The sequence below is a fragment of the Globicephala melas genome, chromosome 12, assembly GCF_963455315.2.
Source record: "Globicephala melas chromosome 12, mGloMel1.2, whole genome shotgun sequence".
NCBI lineage: Eukaryota > Metazoa > Chordata > Mammalia > Artiodactyla > Delphinidae > Globicephala > Globicephala melas.
In genome coordinates this window covers 59,501,361-59,523,051 of record NC_083325.1, presented here as the reverse complement: position 1 = coordinate 59,523,051, position 21,691 = coordinate 59,501,361, and the positions used below count along the sequence as shown (strand labels likewise).

At 39.4% G+C, this 21,691-nt stretch overlaps 2 protein-coding genes across 8 annotated transcripts in view; one reads left to right on the top strand and one right to left on the bottom strand.

Moving 5' to 3' along the window:
* Positions 1-290: 290 nt before the first annotated feature.
* SRSF7 (serine and arginine rich splicing factor 7) lies at positions 291-7,091 on the bottom strand. 2 transcript variants are annotated; one of them, XM_030857895.3, is made up of 8 exons: positions 6,905-7,091; positions 5,694-5,874; positions 5,253-5,429; positions 4,312-4,386; positions 4,115-4,216; positions 2,821-2,874; positions 2,232-2,267; positions 291-1,848 (listed from the first exon to the last, which is right to left on the bottom strand). In XM_030857895.3, exons 1-8 carry the CDS (start codon positions 6,930-6,932, stop codon positions 1,794-1,796), a joined length of 708 nt encoding a protein of 235 aa, XP_030713755.1. In that variant the 5' UTR covers positions 6,933-7,091; the 3' UTR covers positions 291-1,793. The 2 variants fall into 2 exon arrangements, with proteins under 2 accessions (XP_030713755.1, XP_030713754.1); XM_030857894.3 differs by having other exon boundaries at positions 4,106-4,216; positions 6,905-7,088.
* Positions 7,092-7,204: 113 nt separating this feature from the next.
* Positions 7,205-21,691, top strand: part of GEMIN6 (gem nuclear organelle associated protein 6) — a 33,578-nt gene continuing 19,091 nt past the window's right edge. For 2 of the 6 annotated variants that reach the window (XM_060309271.1, XM_030857881.2), the window contains exon 1: positions 7,239-7,463. The gene's annotated coding sequence lies outside the window, so the exon portion shown is untranslated. The other 4 variants (XM_030857882.2, XM_060309269.1, XM_060309272.2 and 1 more) reach the window with 3 other exon arrangements.

Below are 21,691 nucleotides of genomic sequence, written 5' to 3'. Positions count from 1 at the left end.
CTAAACAAATGTATCATTTTAAGAGGTATACTAAACACGGGTACGGGACTTGCAGTCAAGGGTACAAAAGGTGTTGGTCTATACACCCAGTATTCTCTTTCCCATAAGGGTAAATAGAATTTTCTGTGCTTGTTTCTTAAAATCATTTTTTCCCCTAACCCCTCCTCCATATCATTTTTACCCTTTCACACTAATCTCTAGGATGCTGCTAGTAATCCATCCCAAAGCTACAGGATGTTTCCTACTCTTGGCTCAGAACTCCCACTTCCAAAAATTGAATATCAGGACTGTTTATTCTCTGCAGATTTATTGTTGAGTAATCTTATCTTTATATAATACAGAACAATTAAAGCTGACCAAGTGCAACAAATAAGCCTGCTGATTACACACATAGCTTTATACCAACCATGTAACGCAGCCAGTTGTCAAAATTCCAAAAACAGAACATCCAAACTTCCAACATACTAATGATCATTCAGACCAGTAAATAAATTTGAGGCAGATCAGTATTCCCAAATTGTAAAGTTATCCAATAACTTTGTTTAAAAGCATAAGAAGCAAGGGCAGACAGCTGTGCCACCAGCATGAAATTTTTTTTGCACCAAAAGCTTGACCAGAAAACTCAAAATTGTTACTGCCCTACGATACTTAAGATATTTAAAGTCCAAATAAAGAATCTACTGGCTCTAACATTCTGAAGTTTACCAGATGCTACCAAAAAATAACTACATGAGGTGTTGCTAAATATAGGTTGGATTTACAAAACTACTTTAGTCTTTTTTAACATTTCTGATTGACATCTTTAATTACTTTGCACCAGCCTGGCAAAATAAGATAAAGTATGTTGGTGTTCGTGAACTGAAAAACCTAACTTGGGAATTAACAGATCTCTGCTCAGAATAAGGCAATCCATTTGAAGAGACAGAGGAGAATATCTGGGCTGGAAAATTTTGCAAAGCTGGTTTACATGAAGATGTTTTGTCCCAAATTCAGACAATTCTTCAAACATGCAAAAATTTTGGCATAAAATTGATTAATGTTTGAAAACAAAGAAACAAAAGAACATTGAGTATAAATTCCTAGAATGGAGAACTCGAATTTGACACCATCCTATCTAATAGGCTGAAAACCTCAATTAGTTACTATACTTAAATAGGCTTCAGAAAAATCAGTTTCTCCAGCATTAAGTCCAGCTACTCTTGCTCAGTTCCTGTTGCGCTCACTTTATAGCAAGTCAGTGGTCCCTATAGCCTGACAAAAGAGATCATTAGCCTGATAACATCTAATGACGCCAACTCCAATAGATTAATTTAGGGACTTGTCATGATGCAGTCATGCTAAGGGGGACTCACTCGAGTTCTTACCATCTTACCCAAAACTCTAAGTGTAGAAAGGAATCTTCCAAGTGTATATATACTATTCAGTGATGTTCAAAACTTAAATAACACCATTAAACTTTGAATGTAGGTATGAATATGGTTAATATCAAGGTTGACTCCTGAAGGCTACCAAATTGAGGAGCATTAATACTGAACACAAATCAAAAATCTAATTAGAAACATTTTATTTTAAATGTGCCACATAAAAACCCACATTTTCAGACCATAGGATGTTAATACATTCAACAAAAATTTATATTACCTTACTGCTGTGAATTTACAGAGTAAGAGTCCAGATCCGTTTTGATTAGATGGTTGAATTACCCTTCCCTAAGTTACACTTTACAGACATCACAAATCCCTTATAATAATGTAAACAAAATAACTTTTCCCTAAAAGGTGAACTTGAGAACTTCAGTCCACTCTTTCAGGACTTGCACTTCTTCGCGGACTTCCTGATGGGGAACGACTAAAAAGAAAAACATTAGGTTTGGAACCAATTAGTGTCTACTGAAACTCTTCTTGCATATATGTCAGGGCAAAACTCAAGTTTCAATAAATTCAAAGGTGGCCAAAAGTAGTAAATTCCTACAGCAGAAGTCTAAAAAATTACGTAAGGCTTAATAGCTTCTTCAAGAATATTACAAAATTTAGTTAAAGAGAACAACTACTTGAATTTTGGGGATTTTTTTTTTTTTTTTTTGGATCACCTAAGAAACTCTGCATCTAGTATTTTAATATATAGCACCAATTCTCCAAAGAGCTCAAAGCCCGGAAAGCAGGCAGTAAGCAAACAATTCTGCAGAGGCCACACCTGACAGTTAAGATCCGGCAACAAATTATTTAGCTTACCTTCTTTTTGGAGATGGAGATCTGGACTTCGATCGGCTGTCAAAACAGGAGAAATTCTATTAATAAATTCTATTAAAGAGAAATTCTATTAAGAAAAAATACTATCCAACCCCTTAAGTCACAATACCACGAAATGAACCCCCAAACTGTCTTGACCTTAAATTGTCCTGCAGTTAAACTGAAAATGAACCTACCAATTTCTCACCAACAAAAGCTAATCTTATAACACCTGTTCTTCATAAAATAAGCGAACTGCTTTATTTTATCACAAATAATCTTTTACACTCTACTCTAAGCACCATGAACTCAGAATGCTTCTCCATGCATCTATCAATTCTAACACAGGACTTACTATAACCCCAAATTCACCAACTTCTTTTTCACTGTAGCTTGACACACCCTTGTCCAGGAAGTCAGCCAGAAGAGGCCATGTATAAATGAAATACTAAAGTTTAGTTTATTAATAAGGTATTGTGTTCCTACTCAACACCTAAGCTTACAGCTAACACTTGAAATGTCAGCAATTCAAAAACACTTTGGATATTGGTGCCATGTAACTAGAAGAGCATCAATGAGATTTTTACCCTACCTGCTTCTTGGTCGTGAAAGAGACCTGGATCTTGATCTCGACCTGGACCGGGATCTTAATAAAAAACAGAAATACAATTATACCAATTAGTCCATAGGAGTAATTTCCTTCAGCAACTACTGAGTACCTTATTAGATAGGCTAGGAATAGTGGCTAAAACAGAGCAAGATGCCATATATCAGTCCAAGACTGGACAAGTAATTGCTTTCGGTAAGTTCTGTTATCAAATAAAGAACCACCTTTTCAATTATCTATCATGAGTTGGGTTGTCACAGTTCCTGTACAGAGGTATATTCTTAAACAGTGTAGAGTATCCAAAAGAAATATATGGTGTTCGTTTGAAAAACTGGTATTTTATCTTAAAAGAATCAAAGCAACCCCCTGAACTGAAACCATTTCTTCAGGTGGTAAGCTAAGTAAAAAGCCATGATTGGGTAAGGCTTTGTTCTTGGATCACCAACAAACTGTCATGGTTCAAGGGCCATCTATTTGTCACACAAACCAAATGAGGCCGACATACACATCTTGAGGTCCTGCAACCAAGTTAAATGCATTTATCTAGAGTCCAGAGATTTTTCAATTGGACCACAGGTTTTTGAATCCCTAAATTTATAAAGACTGTGCTATTACTGAATAGTAATAATTCCCAGTAGCATTCCCTACCACTGACACATGAGTAGCACTATCAACTCATTATCTAGAATTTTATCCATTTCCATCACCTTTTAAGGTCTTCTACAAAGGAAGTAAAAAATGCAGAGGTGCCTAATTTGATTTTTAACTTTTTAAATTTCAGTGTCTAACCCAAGTATCTGGTTAAACAGGCCATGTTCATCCGTATGTATGTTACCCTAAACAAACTTTCCATGATCTCAAACTCACCCCCACCATTCCAAAGAGAAACTTTGTTTTAACTTGCTTCTAACTCTAAATAAATCTCCTCCTGGTTCTAAAGGGTTTCTTACCAGGTATCTGGCAACTATCATCTTCTAGTGCTATTATCATCTACCTATACAACAGATACAAGCTGACTCCAGAAAAGTTTCCAACATGTTTACCCAGAGTGTTCACTGGAATGATTTGAGGATTTGTGCTTTGGACCCTCCTCTATCACCTCTGTAACAGCCCTTAAAGTCTTTAGTTGGGCTTTTCTTCATCTGGACGTGTACACATTCAACGTTTTCCTGAAGCATTCCATGTCAATTAGGTCCTTAAGATACTCCACTGCTGTCATTAAGACGTGACAATCCAAATACAAATAAGGGGAAAAAAAGGTGCTACATACTGGAAATACCTCGATCCTTTTATAGAACCAGACCTAGATCGTCTGAGTGAAGCTGATCTTGATCTACGAAGAGACACAGATCTTGATCGCCGAGGAGATGCCGATCTTGACCTAAAAATTAAATCAAAGTTGTTTAAGTCCACTTCCAATTAAAGTTTTTTTTTTTTTATCTCTTGTTAAAACTTGAATTAAGCAACATCTCTCACCTCCTTCCCCTGCTCCTGCTGCGAGAGCGAGAGTATCGCCTACCTCTGGATCTTGAATGTGATCTAGACCGTGACCTATTTTTCAAGTCAGAAAAAAGCAAAATGTTAGATGGCAACTCCTTTTTAGAGTTCGTGTGCCTCTGCTGAAATCAAATCTCAAAACTATTTAAACTTAGTGTCTCATTTGGAAATAAACTCTGGGCCTATTAGTTGTCTTTTTTTTTTTTAACTACCTAAAAAAAGATTTGTTAAAAGCTCAATTACATCTTAGAATTACATAATATAAAACACTGTAAGGTGTATTTAAAATAAACCTTGCAAGTTTGCAGGTCGACCCTCTTTGGCCCATGGTCTAGTAGATCTAGACGATCTAGAAGTATCTATAGCCGATCGCTGCATCTAGATGTTTTCTTCAATCTAACGACGATCAAACTGACAGCCAAATGAGCCAGGTGAGGCTTGATTGACGCAAGAAGATTTTTCTAGTTGGGAATGTGGTCAATCTGGTGTTCCTCTTTCTAAACCGGAGGGGGCCCCAATTGTAAGCCAAATTTACTGTTACGGCGATCACCGTCTCAAATTTTCTGCCCTTTAAAGAATAAGGTGAAGCTAGGTGTAGATGACTCGAGGGGATCTGGCCTCTTATGCTGATCACCTCAAGGTCTAGGAGGATCTTAATTGTCGGATTTGCAAGGCGCCTCAGCATGATATCATAAGGCTCGTGACATTCTGAATCAAGGCGACTGACTCAAACGAAGAAACCTGAAAGGTTTTGACCAGGTTGATTATTAATACATTAACATTTAATTAAACAAAAACTGTAAAATACACCTGTACAATTAACATTCAAGTTTATAGAAAAATACTAGTTTCTGCCTTGCTAATAAGAAAATTAACTTGATTAACCAGTACACCAACCACTCCTTTATTAAAATAAATACCTGCTTCTTCTTCGGCGGCTATAGCGATGACAATCATAAGCATAATGTCCCTTTTCGCCACACTCATAGCATCTATCATTGGGATCAAAGGGACGTCGGGCAGGTGGTCTATCAAAACGAGATCTCCGAGGCATGCCTGTTGATAGTTCAACTCTCACTCGGGAACCACAAATCACTCTATAAAAGAAAAACAACGAAATTCTAATGCTTAAAAACAAAACAAAACAAAACACGTGACTCCTATATTTAGAACTTTCCAACCACTCTTTGCCCTCACAAGCTTCAGCTATACCTTTAGAAGCCTTTCAAACTCCACCTTCGTTCCCCATTTCCTGTCTTCATAAAATGACTATTTAAAATCTCCTCCAGACAACAGAATCCAAGCTTAGCACAGGAATATTCTCACAAACACTTAAGTTTCATAACCGACATGTTACTTACTTCCCATCCAGGCCTCGCACTGCATCTTCTGCATCTCTAGGATCTTCAAATTCCACAAAGGCAAATCCCGGAGGATTTCTGGCAATCCACACAGTTCTTAAGGGACCATAATAACTGAAAGCCCTTTCTAATTCTCCTTTGCCAGCACCAGTTCCCAGGTTACCAACATACACCTTGGTTTCTGTTTAAAAACGCAAATAGAAAAATGTATGTTATGAAAAAACGGGCTTAAGTTTGAATTCTTTGCCTTAGAAGAGTCCATCCTTAAGACTGCAAAGCATGTTTAACGCTCTCTCAAGGATTGACTTTAGCCTTAAAACCAACAAGTCCGTACATTTCTGAAAAGCTAAGCGTACGACAAAGTTCTTAACGTTCAAATGGGGGCGGTGGAGGGGAACCTCCAAAAAACACAAGCACAGCCGCGTGGTAGGACACTCCGAGGCATGGGGCGGGATCCGCCCCGGCCCCGCCCCCGCGGCCCGGCAGGCCCAGGCGCGCCAGGAGCGCGCGCGGGCCGGCGGCGGCAACGGCGTCGGCGGCGAGCTGGCCCCGGCGGAAGCCAGACCGGGAGAGCGGGGCTGCGCCGGCTCTCAAAGTCCGCGGCAACCGCCCCAGGCGCAGGCTCGCCCACGACTCCAAGTCCCCCGCCCCAGAGTATAAATCGTGCTCGACAGAGCTCCAAGAGAAAAAGACACCAGCCGCCAGACCTAAAGATCATGTTATGTCTCCATTCCCACTCAGCAGTCCGACCGACTGACGAGAACGCGCAGCTCGAAACTGCCACAGTTTTGTTCAGTCTTAAATTCACTCCTTTTACGGCTGCGACCACAACTGTCCGCCGAAGTGGCGGGAAAGCGCCAAGAAAATGCGCCACCATGGTCGTCAATGTGCGCAAAATGGCAGCCGAGGGCGGGGGGGCGTGAGGTACGGGCGGGCGGCTCGAAGAAGGGCAACAACAAAACAGGGATCGAGGGCTGGGCGGGGAGACGAAAATGCCCAAGAATAGGTATCAACCCCGGCACAGACCTACCCCAGCCACCTCCTGTCCTCCTTCGATACCCCGCCCCTGCCGTCTCCGGCTTCGTATGGTGTACGCCGAAGCCGCCATTACGCACGCGGAATAACAGTCTCCCAGCCGCCGCGCCAACCTCACGGCTCTAAAGACTCACTACACCCACAGCAACGTCCCTCACTGGCCCCTACCCTCTTACCTCCTCCGTACCGCCCGTAACGCGACATGATGACTGGCCTGCGAGCTCGGCTCTTTCAGCTCGCAGCGCCCAGAGATCGACTACTACAAAGCCTACAACGCAGCAACAGTCGCCAACGGTCCCAGCGGCACTACGAGGAAAAGCCTGGGTTCGCGCTTATATATGCGGCGGCTGGGTTTCTTTGCGCATGCGTCATCTCGACGTTCTGCGCGGCACAAAGGAGGAAGGAAACAGCCGAGAAGCGGCGCGGAGGGAACTGAAAAGGCTAAGACGCGAATCACTGGCGGAGGGATACGTTCCCATGGCAACGCCAAGAGCTCGCCTGTAAGCCCGCCTCCTTCCCTTTCCCTGTGCCCTCCTTATTTTCCTCCTTTCTCCGTCCACGCTTTCGTTTTCCCCAATCTGGGAACCCTCAGCCCTGGTAATCTTACTGCAGGTGCACAAGACCGGGTTTATGAAAGGCTGTAAAATTTAACCGCTGATGTTGCAGCCGTCGCCGCCTTTCTGCTGGGGGACCTGGCCTAGACTGCTACTCATTGATCTTCGGGGCTCGTCAGAGGTAATCGGGAGTTTGGCCAGGGTGAGAACTCCATGAACCCCGCCGTTGTGAGTAGTGGTCTCTGCACCACAGGCCTCTAAAGGGGTGACGCCCGCAAGGGACCGCCCGCCCTGCACCGACCATCCAGCCACTTCAGAACCAGCCACCAGTGTTCAGCAACACGGCCCGAGTTCTTGGAGTAAGGAGGACAAAGGAATAGAGGGTGTTTTTTCCCACTGTTATATTGCCCTGAATCCTTAAATCTTTTTGGTAGTGGCAATTCTGAAATTATTTGCATTTGAAGCACAGAGTATTTGTGCTTCCTTTCTAGTGCTTTCTGCTTTGTATTGTAGTACCACATCTCATCCACTAATATTCAGATCCTGAGGACGAGGACTTTGTCTTCTCTGAGTAGCAGCCTTGCTGCTCAGCCACTCTGTATATTCAATAAATGAAAATCTTTTCTTTGTTAGAATCGCTTAAAAATCCAGTTTCAACTTTATACAATGTATTTGCCAGATACCAGCTCTATAAATACAGATTTAACTTCTTTTTTTACCATCCATTAAAAAAAAAAAGACATTACACTATAAATACTTGGAATACACGAGTTGGAAATATTCCACAAAACAAGGGGAAATTCTTAGGTATTTTTATTTTTTTCATCTGCTGTAACTTCACTTGGTAGGTACAGGTGTGGATACAGAGTATAGGAGAAAGGGGGCTTAGTTAAATAAGCGTGTATTCAGGTAAAGTATGAATTCTCTCAGAGTAATGCTGCGAATTTATTTTTTTTTCCATAATTTTTCAAATTATGGAAGAAATTGGTCTATTTCAAGAAAACCTCTAGTAAGAAAATAGAAGTTTATAGTCTGTTATATTTGTTCTCCCTTATTTATTTTTTGTTGTTATCTGCTTAACAGGGTTTTTCTTAAAAGGATTAAAGAATAAAGAACTTTTATATACTCCTTTATATATTCTTTATATAGAAAGTGCGTAGGTACAAAGTGTAGGTAACTTATTAAAAGGTAGTGCTAGGCTTCCCTGGTGGCGCAGTGGTTGAGAGTCCACCTGCCAATGCAGGGGACACGGGTTCGTGCCCCGGTCCAGGAAGATCCCACATGCCGCGGAGCCTGTGCGTCCGGAGCCTGTGCTCTGCAACGGGAGAGGCCACAACAGTGAGAGGCCCACGTACAGATAAAAAAAAAAAAAAAAAAAAGGTAGTGCTTATTATACTGCATACCTCCTCATAGGCCTCAATAAATATTTTTTGGCTCTGAATACAAAGTCTATTGTACAAAAGAGAATTTTTAAGCAAATAATAGTGTAAACAATAAGAAGAGCAATTGTCCAACTTACAACAAACTGATTTCAACACATTAAGGGGAAAAGGGTAAACCTCGACTGGTTTGCCTGCCTCTGTACCTAAGTATTATTTCTCTCTCATTAAAGGAGGGCCAGTTCCAGGCTGGGCTTTACTAACCTTGTTGCCATGAAAAAATAATAGTACTATATACTACTTTCGTACAGTGTTATACTGAAAACCCTTTCTCTAAGAACATGTAACCAGTTCTTTTCACTAAATGTCAATCCAATCAGGGAGATTTTTTTTGTACAGAGTTCCTGTATTCCTGCTGATTCTTTTGAAATCAGTTTCACATACATAATTTTCTGCCTCTAGAATTTTGGGTTAAATTAATGTCACATTTCCAGATTCAGTTTGAATGTGGAAGTTACTTAATTCAATTCAACAAATATCCTAATATTTCCTAATATCCATTGAATAATTCTTAAGTTTCTGTTGTTAAATATTGATAATATTATTAGTTTATGAAGGGAGGGGTAATTCTTTTGAAAGCTGCAGCTTTCAAATTTTATCTGCATTTCCTAGATTCACTATTTCCAGAGAAGCATTAAAGAAATACTCACGTTTTATCTTACTTTATTTTTAGTTTCACTTTTAAGTCATTGTCTCCATTTTAGCTTGAATGTGAAAACTTTAAAACAAGAAAAACAAGTTGACCTTTTGCACATGTATTACTTTTTAGTATAAAAAACAGTCTTTATTAGAATAGTCTTTATTAGAATAGTATTACCAACAGTAGTGTTTTTTTTTTTGGTTCTTTTTTTTGCCTCAAGGCTTCCGGGATCTTAGTTCCCCAACCAGGGATTGAACCTAGGCCCTCAGCAGTGAAAGTGTGGCGTCCTAACCACTGGACTACCCGGGAATTCCCCCAACACTAGTCTTTTAATATGTATTTATGTATGTTCTGTGTATGTTTGTACTGTAGGTCAATCCAAACAGCTATATGTTCAACCACAACTTCCTTTTCTTGTTTCAACATTTCATACTCTTCTATTCCCTCTAGAATACTTTTAAATTCTGGGAAGGAAAAATTATTAGAGGCATGTTTATAAGTCTTTCATATTGTGTAAAGAAATTAACTTCTCATTAGCCAAGTACTGGGCTGCAATCAGTACTGATGTATATAGGAGGAAGAGGGGAGCAACAGTTAAAGAGCACCAGTGCTTTGATCAACTGCAAGGAGTAAACTAGGAAAAATTGTGATGCAAGAGCGATCCACTGATACAAATATTACCTAAATGGATGGTTTAGGCATGTAAAGCAATCCAGGAAGAGGGAGGCTTTCTGAGGAATGCCTGATTTCATTAAAAAGTGAGAAACTGTAACGTTATCAAGCCCTAAAACAATCACTTGTGTTGTTCCTTCTCTAAAGGAAGAGTATTAATTAAAGGGACTTGGTCAGCTTGGTGTCTTAATTAGAGAGAGCTAGACTACCTTAGACTTTGAGTTTAGCACTTAGCACTATCTTGGAAGGAGCGAATCTATGTTATTGACCACCTCTCAGCTGTACTTAGAGACTTTGTTTGATGTTTTGCCTAGTTGCTCCGCAGCATGTGGGATCTTCCCAGACCAGGGTTCAAACCCGTGTCCCCTGCATTGGCAGTCAAGTTCTCAACGACTGTGCCACCAGGGAAGCCCTCTTCTTTTTAAAATTTTCTTACTCTCTGACTTTTTCTCAATTTTTTGGGGGGGTTAAGTCATGCTTTGTTCTTTACTAGAGATTCTAGATTCTTGAATTTGGGGAGCTAGATAGATCTGAAAAAATTGGGGGGATGGAGGGGACAAACTTTTTCTATCAAGAAAACACGTGAGACTTAAAAAAAAATTATCCTCAGCATCCTTTCATTTAAAAAAAATTGGGGGGAGGAGCATTTTACCAGAAAAAAAAAAAAAAGAAAGACATAGTCACAGAATAAAGGATGGTTTTTCCCAAGAAAGAGTGGTTGGCAATAGTTTATATTTTTCTGAGATGGGAAAAATTTTCATTGAAGTTCAGACAGACTGACAGTCTTTGTAGCAGGATTTGGGAACACTGCACTCATCATGCTGAAATTCTAGGTCTTAGTCTCATTTGAAAAATGAGGTTGTTAGACTAGTGATCTAACAAAAGTCCTCCTATCTCTGAATTTCAAGCCATTTCTTTCATATGCAGTTTTAACTTAATTATCTATTTGAGAGTTACAGTGTATGCATCCATTTGTCATAAGATTTGAAGTAGATTTTATTTGCTTAAAAAATTTTTTTTTAATTTGTTTTATTTTTTTGGGCGTGCTGCTTTCGGGATCTTAGCTCCCCGACCAGGGATCGAACCCAGGCCCCCAGCAATGGAAGGACTGAGTCCTAACCACTGGACCGCCAGAGAAGTCCCTATTTGTTTTTCTGTTTTTTTTTTTTAAGTATACCTAATCTCATAGATATTAGCCTCCAAGACTAAATTCTGTAATAAAAGTGACAATTTCCACATTGCTCCTGAACACACACCTCCCTATTCCACAGGAAAATACCGTTGCACAGAAACCTTAAGAACGTTTCAGCATGTGATTTTGGGATTCCTGGGGATTTACTTTTCATGAAGAAACTTTCTTTTTCTGAGTTTTTGTGTTATATGTGTCAGATTATTTTTCTCTGTGTGGACTGGGTCAAAGAAGAAAAGTGACAATTTCCCTTACTGAAGTCATCGAGTGAAGAGACAAAAACATCTTAGGAGTGGCCACTTAAGGCTGGTCACCACCACGTTCCGGAGTTTCTTCCCCAGCTTTGATGAAACTTCAATTTCGTCCATGTGCTGGATCATATCAAATTTTTAGCAAATGACAAAGATTAGTCAACCTACTGCTACTCCTCCTACTACTAACATTTATTGAACACTCAGTGTGCTAGACACCGTGCAATGTTATATACTTGGTTTACCTCATCCAATCCTAACGACTCTCTGAAATAGGTACTATTATTAAACCCCATTTTGCAGATAAGGAAGCTGAAGTATCAGGAGATAAAAAACGTGGTTAAGGGACTTCCCTAGTGGCGCAGTGGTTGAGAGCCCACCTGCCGATGCAGGGGACACGGGTTCGTGCCCCGGTCCGGGAAGATCCCACATGCCGCGGAGCGGCTGGACCCGTGAGCCATGGCCGCTGAGCCTGAGCGTCTGGAGCCTGTGCTCCGCAACGGGAGAGGCCTGAACAGTGAGAGGCCCGTGCACCGCGATGAAGAGTGGCCCCCGCTCGCCACAACTAGAGAAAGTCCTCGCACAGAAACGAAGACCCAACACAGCCAAAACTAATAAATAAATAAATTTTTAAAAAAATATTTTTTAAAAAGAAAAAATGTCTAACCTTACCAAAAATGCAAATTAACACAACATGCTATTTTTGTCAGGAGTGCAGTGAAATTGGCACTTACACAGACTAATGGGAATGTGAAATAATACATTTGAGGGGGTCAATTTGGCAATGTTTTAAAATTATTAAATTGTACGTATATTTTGGCCTAGCAATCTTATTTCCTAGAATTCATTCTAGAATTAATCATAGATATGCATAAAGATTTATATGCAAAAATGTTGGTAGGATCTTATTTATAATGTCAAAAATTGGAAATAGCTTGAAAATCAAACATAAGGGATTGGTTAAATGTTATGGCACATAAATTTGTTACATATGTTATGGCCATTAAAAACCACATTGTAGGGGCTTCCCTGGTGGCGCTAGTGGTTGAGAGTCCGCCTGCCGATGCAGGGGACTCGGGTTCGTGCCCCGGTGCGGGAAGATCCCGCATGCCGCGGAGCGGCTGGGCCCGTGAGCCATGGCCGCTGAGCCTGCGCGTCCGGAGCCTGTGCTCCGCAACGGGAGAGGCCACAACAGTGAGAGGCCCGTGTACCACAAGAAAAAAAAAAAAAAAAACACCACATTGTAGGGGCTTCCCTGATGGCGCAGTGGTTGGGAGTCCGCCTGCCAATGCAGGGGACAGGGGTTCGGGCCCTGGTCCAGGAGGATCCCACATGCCGCGGAGTAGCTAGGCCCGTGCGCCACAGCTGCTGGGCCTGCGCTCTGAGCCTGCGAGCCACAACTACTGGGGCCCGCGCGCCTAGAGCCTGTGCTCTGCAGCAGGAGAGGCCACCACAATGAGAAGCCTGCACCCAGCAGCGAGGAGTGGCCCCCGCTCACTGCAGCTAGAGAAAGCCCGCGTGCAGCAGCGAAGACCCAATGCAGCCAAAAATTAAATAAATGAATAAATAAATAAATTTTAAAAATTTACTTAAAAAAAGCACATTGTATAAGACTTTAATGTCAGAAAAATGTTAATGGTATATAGTTAAGTAGGAAAGCAGATTTCAAAACAATGTGCATGCACAGAATAATTCTGGTTTTGTAAAAATAAATCATTAATAAAAGTAATTTAAGTTTTATTTTATTTTTCTGTATTTTACAGTTTTCTATAATTTTTCTTTTTAAAGTGAGAGGCTTGGAGACAGACGAATTCCAAGTTTGAACTGAGAATCACTGTTTAGTAGTGTTAATTGGAACATGTTACTATACTTGTCATTCTAGGCTCAGGATTTCACAGAAGAAAATGGAGGTTTTAATGATGCTATCTGTGGGTGGGTGGTATTATGAATGTAGTTTACATGAGTTTTAGTTATTTAAAAATTTTTTTCTGTTATGACCTGTATTACTTATAATAAAAAATTAAATGTAATCTTAAATATAAATATAAATATCTTAAGTGGAAGTAGTAACGGGGGAATTAAACAGGATAGTTAATATGGGAAGAATCTAGCATTAATATGTATACTCCCAAACTGTTAACTGTGGTTGCCTCTGGGAAGTGGAATTTGGTTGAAGACAGAAAGGAGCCTTCGTCGTTTAACTGTACAGCATAGTCTTCTGTATTGTTTGAAGATTTTGTGTTTTTTTAAGCAAATATAGTACTTTTGTAATAGTGCTTCAACATTATAATATGCGCTTCTCCCGCACTCTCTATACAGTTTACTCACCTTTATTTTCCTTCATAGCTCTTCTCACCTCTGACTCTTCATTTATTCTGTGAGAGTCTCTCACAGTGTGAGATCCACAAGGGCAGGGACTTTGTTTTACTCACTGATACATTCCTACTGTCTGGCGCTGTGCATGGCCTATGGAGTACTAGTTTCTCAGTAATATTTGTAGCATTAATGAATTCTACTAAGAAACTATTTCACATGGTTGTTGATCGATTAATATTTACAAATTATTTTCCCAAGGTTATTCAGCTATTTAGGTCCAAATCTGAACCTCTGATTCTCTCAGTCCATAGAGCTTTCTTTTGAGCCATACTGCCTCCCCAAAAGTAACTTGTTTTGGCTTTTCATCAACTCTGAGAGTTGCAGTGAAACATTTGTTTTATGTTATAAAAATGTGCCTGTGAAACCTGCAGATGTACTACCATTTTTCTGTAGGACACCGTTGGTATTTAAAGCAACAACAAAAACTCTACTTTATCCTAGAATTTTTAAAATTATTTTTTAATTGAAGTATAGTTGATGTACAATATTATATAAGGTACAGATTACAATATAGTGATTCACAATTTTTAAAGGTTAAAATTCACTTATAGTAAATGTAAAACTATATTGTATATTCCCCATGTTGTACAGTATATCCTTGTAGTTTATTTTATACCTCCCCCCTTTTCTCTCCCCACTGGTAACAACTAGTTCTCTGTGTCTGTGAATCTGCTTCTTTTTTGTTATGTTCACTAGTTTGTTGTTGTTTTTTAGGTTCCACATAAAAGTGAGAGCATACAGTACTTGTCTTTCTCTGTCTGACTTATTTCACTTAGCATAATGCCCTCCAACTCCATCCATGTTGCTGCAAATGACAACATTTCATTCTTTTTTGGCTGAGTAGTATTCCATTGTGTGTGTGCGTGTGTGTGTGTGTGTGTGTGTGTGTATCACATCACATTTTCTTTATCCATTCATGTGTTGATGGACACTTAGGTTGCTTCCGTATCTTGGCAATTGTAAATCCTGCTGCTATGAATATTGGGGTACATGTGTCTTTTGAATTAGTGTTTTTGTTTTTTTCAAATATATAGCCAGGAGTGGAATTGCTGGGTCATATGGTAGTTCTGTTTTTAGTTTTTGTTGTTTTTTTTTTTGAGGTACGTGGGCCTCCTCACTGTTGTGGCCTCTCCCGTTGCGGAACACAGGCTCCGGATGCGCAGGCTCAGCGGCCATAGCTCACGGGCCCAGCCGCTCCGCGGCACGTGGGATCTTCCCAGACCGGGGCACGAACCCGTGTCCCCTGCATCGGCAGGCGGACTCTCAACCACTGCGCCACCAGGGAAGCCCTGTTTTTAGTTTTTTGAGAAACCGCCATACTGTTTTCCATAGTGGCTGCACCAATTTACATTCGCACCAATGATGTACCAGGCTTCCCTTTTCTCCTCATTCTTGCCAACATTTCTTATTTGTGTTCTTTTTGATGATAGCCATTCTGACATATGAGGTGATATCTCATTGTGATTTTGATTTGCATTTCCCCAATGACTAGCAATGTTGAGCATCTTTTCATGTGACTGCTGGCCATCTGCATTTCCTCTTTGGAAAAATGTCTATTCAGGTCTTCTGCCCATTTTTAAAATTGGGTTGTTTGTTTTTTTTGATGTTGAGTTGTATGAGCTGTTAATATATGTTGGATATTAACCCCTTATCAGTCATATCACTTGCAGATATTTTCTCCCATTCAGTAGGTTGTCTTTTAGTTTTATCAGTGGTTTCCTTTGCTGTGCAAAAGCTTTAAGTTTAATTAGGTCCCATTTGTTTATTTTTGCTTTTATTTCGTTTACTCCAGGAGGTAGCTCCAAAAAAATACTGCTGCGATTTATGTCAAAGAACGTTCTGCCTGTATTTTTCTTTTGTGTGTGTGTGTGTGTGTCATCACTTCTTGTTTTTCTTATTTTTTTTAATTTGGGTATAGTTGTTTTACAATATTGTGTTAGTTTCCACTGTACAGTGAAGTGAATCAGCCATATGTATACATATATCCCCTCTTTTTTGGATTTCCTTCCCATTTAGGTCACCACAGAGCATTAAGTAGACCCTGTGCTATACAGCAGGTTCTCATTAGTTATCTATTTTATACATATTAGTGTATATATGTCAATCCCAATCTCCCAGTTCATCCCAGCCCCATTCCTCCCCTTGGTGTCCATACATTTGTTCTCTGTGTCTGTGTCTCTATTTCTGCCTTGCAAACAGGTTCATCTGTACCATTTTTCTAGATTTGCCTATGTTTTCCTCTAGCAGTTTTATGGTATCTGGTCTTACATTTAGGTCTTTAATCCACTTTGAGTTTATTTTTTGTATATGATGTTAGAGAATGTTCTAATTTCATACTTTTACATGTAGCTGTCCTGTTTTCCCAGCACCACTTATTGAAGAGACTACTTTTTCTCCATTGTATAGTCTTCCTCCTTTGTCATAGATTAATTGATAATAAATGCATGGGATTATTTCTGGGTTCTCTATTCTGTTCCACTGATCTATATGTTTGTTTTTGTGCCAGTACCATACTGGGTTTTTTTGAGTTTTGTTTTTTGTTTTTTCGGGGTTTTTTTTTGCTGCATTGGGTCTTTGTTGCTGCGTGCGGGCTTTCTCTAGTTGCAGCAAGCGGGGGCTACTCTTCGTTGTGGTGCGTGAGCTTCTCATTGCAGTGGCTTGTCTTGTTGCAGAACACGGACTCTAAGCGCATGGTCTTCAGTAGTTGTGGCACGTGGGCTCAGTAGTTGTGGCTCGTGGGGTCTAGAGTGCAGGCTCAGTAGTTGTGGCGCATGGGCTTAGTTGCTCCACAGCATGTGGGATCTTCCCAGACCAGGGCTTGAACTCGTGTCCTATGCATTGGCAGACAGATTCTCAACCACTGCACCACCAGGGAAGTCCCTGTTTTTTTTTTTTTTATTAATTAATTTAGTTAGTTTGTTATTTGGCTGTGTTGGGTCTTCATTGCTGCTTGTGGGCTTTCTCTAGTTGCAGTGAGCAGGGGCTACTCTTTGTTGTGGTGTGTGGGCCTCTCATTTTCGTGGCTTCTCTTGTTGCAGAGCACGGGCTCTAGGTGCATGGGCTTCAACAGTTGTGGCTCGTGGGCTCCAGAGCGCAGGATCAGTAGTTGTGACGCACGGGCTTAGTTGCTCTGTGGCATGTGGGATCTTCCCGGACCAGGGCTCGAACCCGTGTCCCCTGAATTGGCAGGCAGATTCTTAACCACTGCGCCACCAGGGAAGTCCCAGTACCATACTGTTTTGATGACTGTATCTTTGTAGTATAATCTGAAGTCAGGGAGTGTGATTCTTCCAGCTCTGTTCTTTTTTCTCAAGATTGTTTTGGCTGTTTGGGTCTTTTATGTTTCCATACAAATTTTAAAATTATTTGTTCCAGTTATGTGAAAAATGCCACTGGTATTTTGATAAGGATAGAATTGAATCTGTAGATTGCCTTGGGTAGTATGATCATTTTTAACAGTATTAATTCTTCCAATCCAAGAACATGGTGTATCTTACAATCAGTTTGTGTCATCTTCAGTTTATTTCATCAGTGTCTTCTAGTTTTCTGAGTACAGGTCTTTTACCTCCTTAGGTAGGTTTATTCCTAGATATTTTATTCTTCTTGATGCAATGGTAAATGGGATTGTTTTCTTAATTTCTCTTTCTGATAGTTCATTGTTACTGTTTAGAAATGCAGCAGATTTCTGTATATTAATTTTGCATCCTGCAACTCTACTGAATTCATTGGTGAGATTTAGTAGTTTTCTGGTGGCATCTTTAGGACTTTCTATGTATAGTATTATGTCATCTGCAAACAGTGACAGTTTGACTTCTTCCTTTCCAATTTGGATTCCTTTTATTTCTTTTTCTTCTCTGATTGCTGTGGCTAGGACTTCCAAAACTATGTTGAATAAAAGTGGCAAGAGTGGGAATCCTTGTCTTGTTCCTGATCTTAGAGGAAATGCTTTCAGCTTTTCACCATTGAGTATGATGCTTGCTGTGGGTTTGTCATATATGGCCTTTATATGTTTACTATGCTGCCAGATATTTGGTATTGGTTTTGTTTCTCTGGAGAACCCTGACTAATATGGTATATTATACCATAAACAATTTTCCAAGTCATTAAATATTCTACAACCTTATAATATTTGCATGGTATTCCATTGTATGGGTATCCTTTGTTGTAAGAAATTTAGATTGTTTTCATTTTTTTATATTATAAATAATGCTGAAGTGTATACAACTTGTATAAATGCATATCCCTGATTATTTCTTTAGAATAATTCCGTAAGTGAAATTACTGGATCAAACAGTATAAAAAAATATAAAAGCTTTAAAACATGTTGCCAAGTAGCTCTCCAAAAGGGTTATAGCCATTTATACACCCACCAAGTAACACACAAGGATATTTGGTTCTTTGCACCTTCATTAATATTGGATGTTATAAATTTTTTATCTGCCAAGTTTGATTTTTTAATGGATTTTTTCTCATTTGTATTTTGTTGATTTACAGTGAGACTGAACATTATGCTCACTGGCATTTTGTTTATGTCGCTTGCTGATTTTTCTGTTGGAGTGTTTCTTCTATCTTACTGATTCATAGGAACTCTTACCTTATTAAGGACTTCAATTATTTGTGTTCACTGTTAAATTTTCCAGACTCTTATAGTTTTTTTCAGAAGCTTACATTTTTAATTGATATGTAATTGACATATAACATTGTATAAGTTTAAGATTTATAAGTTGATTTGATATATTTACATATTGCAGTGTGATTACCACTGTAGTATTAGCTAACATGTCTGTCATGTCACATAATTATCATTCCTATTTTGTGGTGAGAACAATTAAGATCTAGTCTCTCAGACATCTTGAAGTTTATAATACAATATTGTTGACTCTAATCATTATGCTGTGCATTAGAGCTCCAGGATTTATTTATCTACCAGTTGCAAGTTTATACTCTTAAACAACATTTCTCCAACTCCCCTACCTCCCATCCTCTGGTAACCACCATTCTAACCTCTGCTGCTACAAGTTTAGCTTTTTCTCTCTTTTTTTCAAATTTTTTAAAATTGAAGTATAGTTGATTTACAATATTGTGTTAATTTCTGCTGTACAGCAGAGTGAGTCAGTTATACATATATATAAATATATACATTCTTTTTTACATTATTTTCCATTATGGTTTATCTCAGGATATTCAATATAGTTCCCTGTGCTAAACAGTAGGACCTTTTTGTTTATCCATTCTATATGTAGTTGTATCTGCTAATCCCATATTCCCAATCCATTCCTCCCCCACCCCACCTCCCCCTTGGCATCCACAAGTCTCTTCTCTATATCTGTGCAGACTCTTACAGTTTTAACAGTTGATTGATTACTTCATCCTGAATTTATCGTAGTATATGTGAATTGAAAACTGTTATAGCCATGTGATAAATATTCATTTAGGTTAATGACTAAGTGCCAGTCATTGTACTCTGTGATGAAGACAGATATAAAAGATGCAGCCAGAAGACAGACACTTGAAAAAATATATATATCAAGTGCTGTGATAGAGGTAAGCACAGGGCATCATAGGAACACACAGGATGTTCACTTATCTTAGACTGAAAGAAGAAATCAAGAGACCCTCACATCTTCTACATCTCTGCTCAAATTTCACCTTATCAGGGAGACCTTTCCTGGCTCCCCACCATATACTAGCAAGTACCTCACACCTCATCCGTCTCTAAATTCTTTATTCTGTCTTAACCTGTTTTATTCTTCTTCTAGCATATGTCAACAGCTGACATGCTAGTTTTTTTTAACATCTTTATTGGGGTATAATTGCTTTACAATGGTGTGTTAGTTTCTGCTTTATAACAAAGTGAATCAGTTATACATATACATATGATCCCATATCTCTTCCCTCTTGCGTCTCCCTCCCTCCCACCCTCCCTGTCCCACCCCTCCAGGCGGTCACAAAGCACTGAGCTGATCTCCCTGTCCTATGCGGCTGCTTCCCATTCGCTATCTACCTTACGTTTGGTAGTGTATATATGTCCATGCCTCTCTCTCGCTTTGTCACAGCTCACCCTTCCCCCTCCCCATATCCTCAAGTCCGTTCTCCAGTAGATCTGTGTCTTTATTCCTGTCTTACCTTAGGTTCTTCATGACATTTTTCCCCCTTAAATTCCATATATATGTGTTAGCATACGGTATTTGTCTTTCTCTTTCTGACTTACTTCACTCTGTATCACAGACTCTAGGTCTATCCACCTCATTACAAATAGCTCAATTTCGTTTCTTTTTATGGCTGAGTAATATTCCATTGTATATATGTGCCACATCTTTATCCATTCATCCGATGATGGGCACTTACGTTGTTTCCATATCTGGGCTATTGTAAATAGAGCTGCAATGAACATTCTGGTACATGACTCTTTTTGAATTATGGTTTTCTCAGGGTATATGCCCAGTAGTGGGATTGCTGGGTCATATGGTATTTCTATTTGTAGTTTTTTAAGGAACCTCCATACTGTTCTCCATAGTGGCTGTACCAATTCACATTCCCACCAGCTCTGCAGGAGTGTTCCCTTTTCTCCACACCCTCTCCAGCATTTATTGTTTCTAGATTTTTTGATGATGCCATTCTCACTGGTGTGAGATGATCTCTCATTGTAGTTTTGATTTGCATTTCTCTAATGATTAATGATGTTGAGCATTCTTTCATGTGTCTGTTGGCAGTCTGTATGTCTTCTTTGGAGAAATGTCTATTTAGGTCTTCTGCCCATTTTTGGATTGGGTTGTTTGTTTTTTGTTATTGAGCTGCATGAGATGCTTGTAAATTTTGGAAATTAATCCTTTGTCAGTTGCCTCATTTGCAAATATTTTCTCCCATTCTGAGGGTTGTCTTTTTGTCTTGTTTATGATTTCCTTTGCTGTGCAAAAGCGTTGTAGTTTCATTAGGTCCCATTTGTTTATTTTTGTTTTTATTTCCATTTCTCTAGGAGGTGGGTCAAAAAGGACCTTGCTGTGATTTATGTCACAGAGTGTTCTGCCTATGTTTTCCTCTAAGAGTTTGATAGTTTCTGGCCTTACATTTAGGTCTTTAATCAATTTTGAGCTTATTTTTGTGTATGGTGTTAGGGAGTGATCTAATCTCATACTTTTACATGTACCTGTCCAGTTTCCCCAGCACCACTTATTGAAGAGGCTGTCCTTTCTCCACTGTACATTCCTGCCTCCTTTATCAAAGATAAGGTGAGCGTATGTGCATGGGTTTATCTCTGGGCTTTCTATCCTGTTCCATTGATGTGTCTTTCTGTTTTTGTGCCAGTACCACACTGTCTTGATTACTGTAGCTTTGTAGTATAGTCTGAAGTCAGGGAACCTGATTCCTCCAGCTCCGTTTTTCGTTCTCAAGATTGTTTTGGCTGTTCGGTGTCTTTTGTGTTTCCATGCAAATTGTGAAATTTTTCGTTCTATTTCTGTGAAAAATGCCAGTGGTAGTTTGATAGGGATTGCATTGAATCTGTAGATTGCTTTGGGTAGTAGAGTCATTTTCACAATGTTGATTCTTCCAATCCAAGAACATGGTATATCTCTCCATCTGTTTTTATCATCTTTAATTTCTTTCATCAGTGTCTTATAGTTTTCTGCATACAGGTCTTTTGTCTCCTTAGGTAGGTTTATTCCTAGATATTTTATTCTTTTTGTTGCAATGGTAAATGGGAGTGTTTTCTTGATTTCACTTTCAGATTTTTCATCATTAGTGTATAGGAATGCCAGAGATTTCTGTGCATTAATTTTGTATCCTGATACTTTACCAAATTCATTGATTAGCTCTAGTAGTTTTCTGGTAGCATCTTTAGGA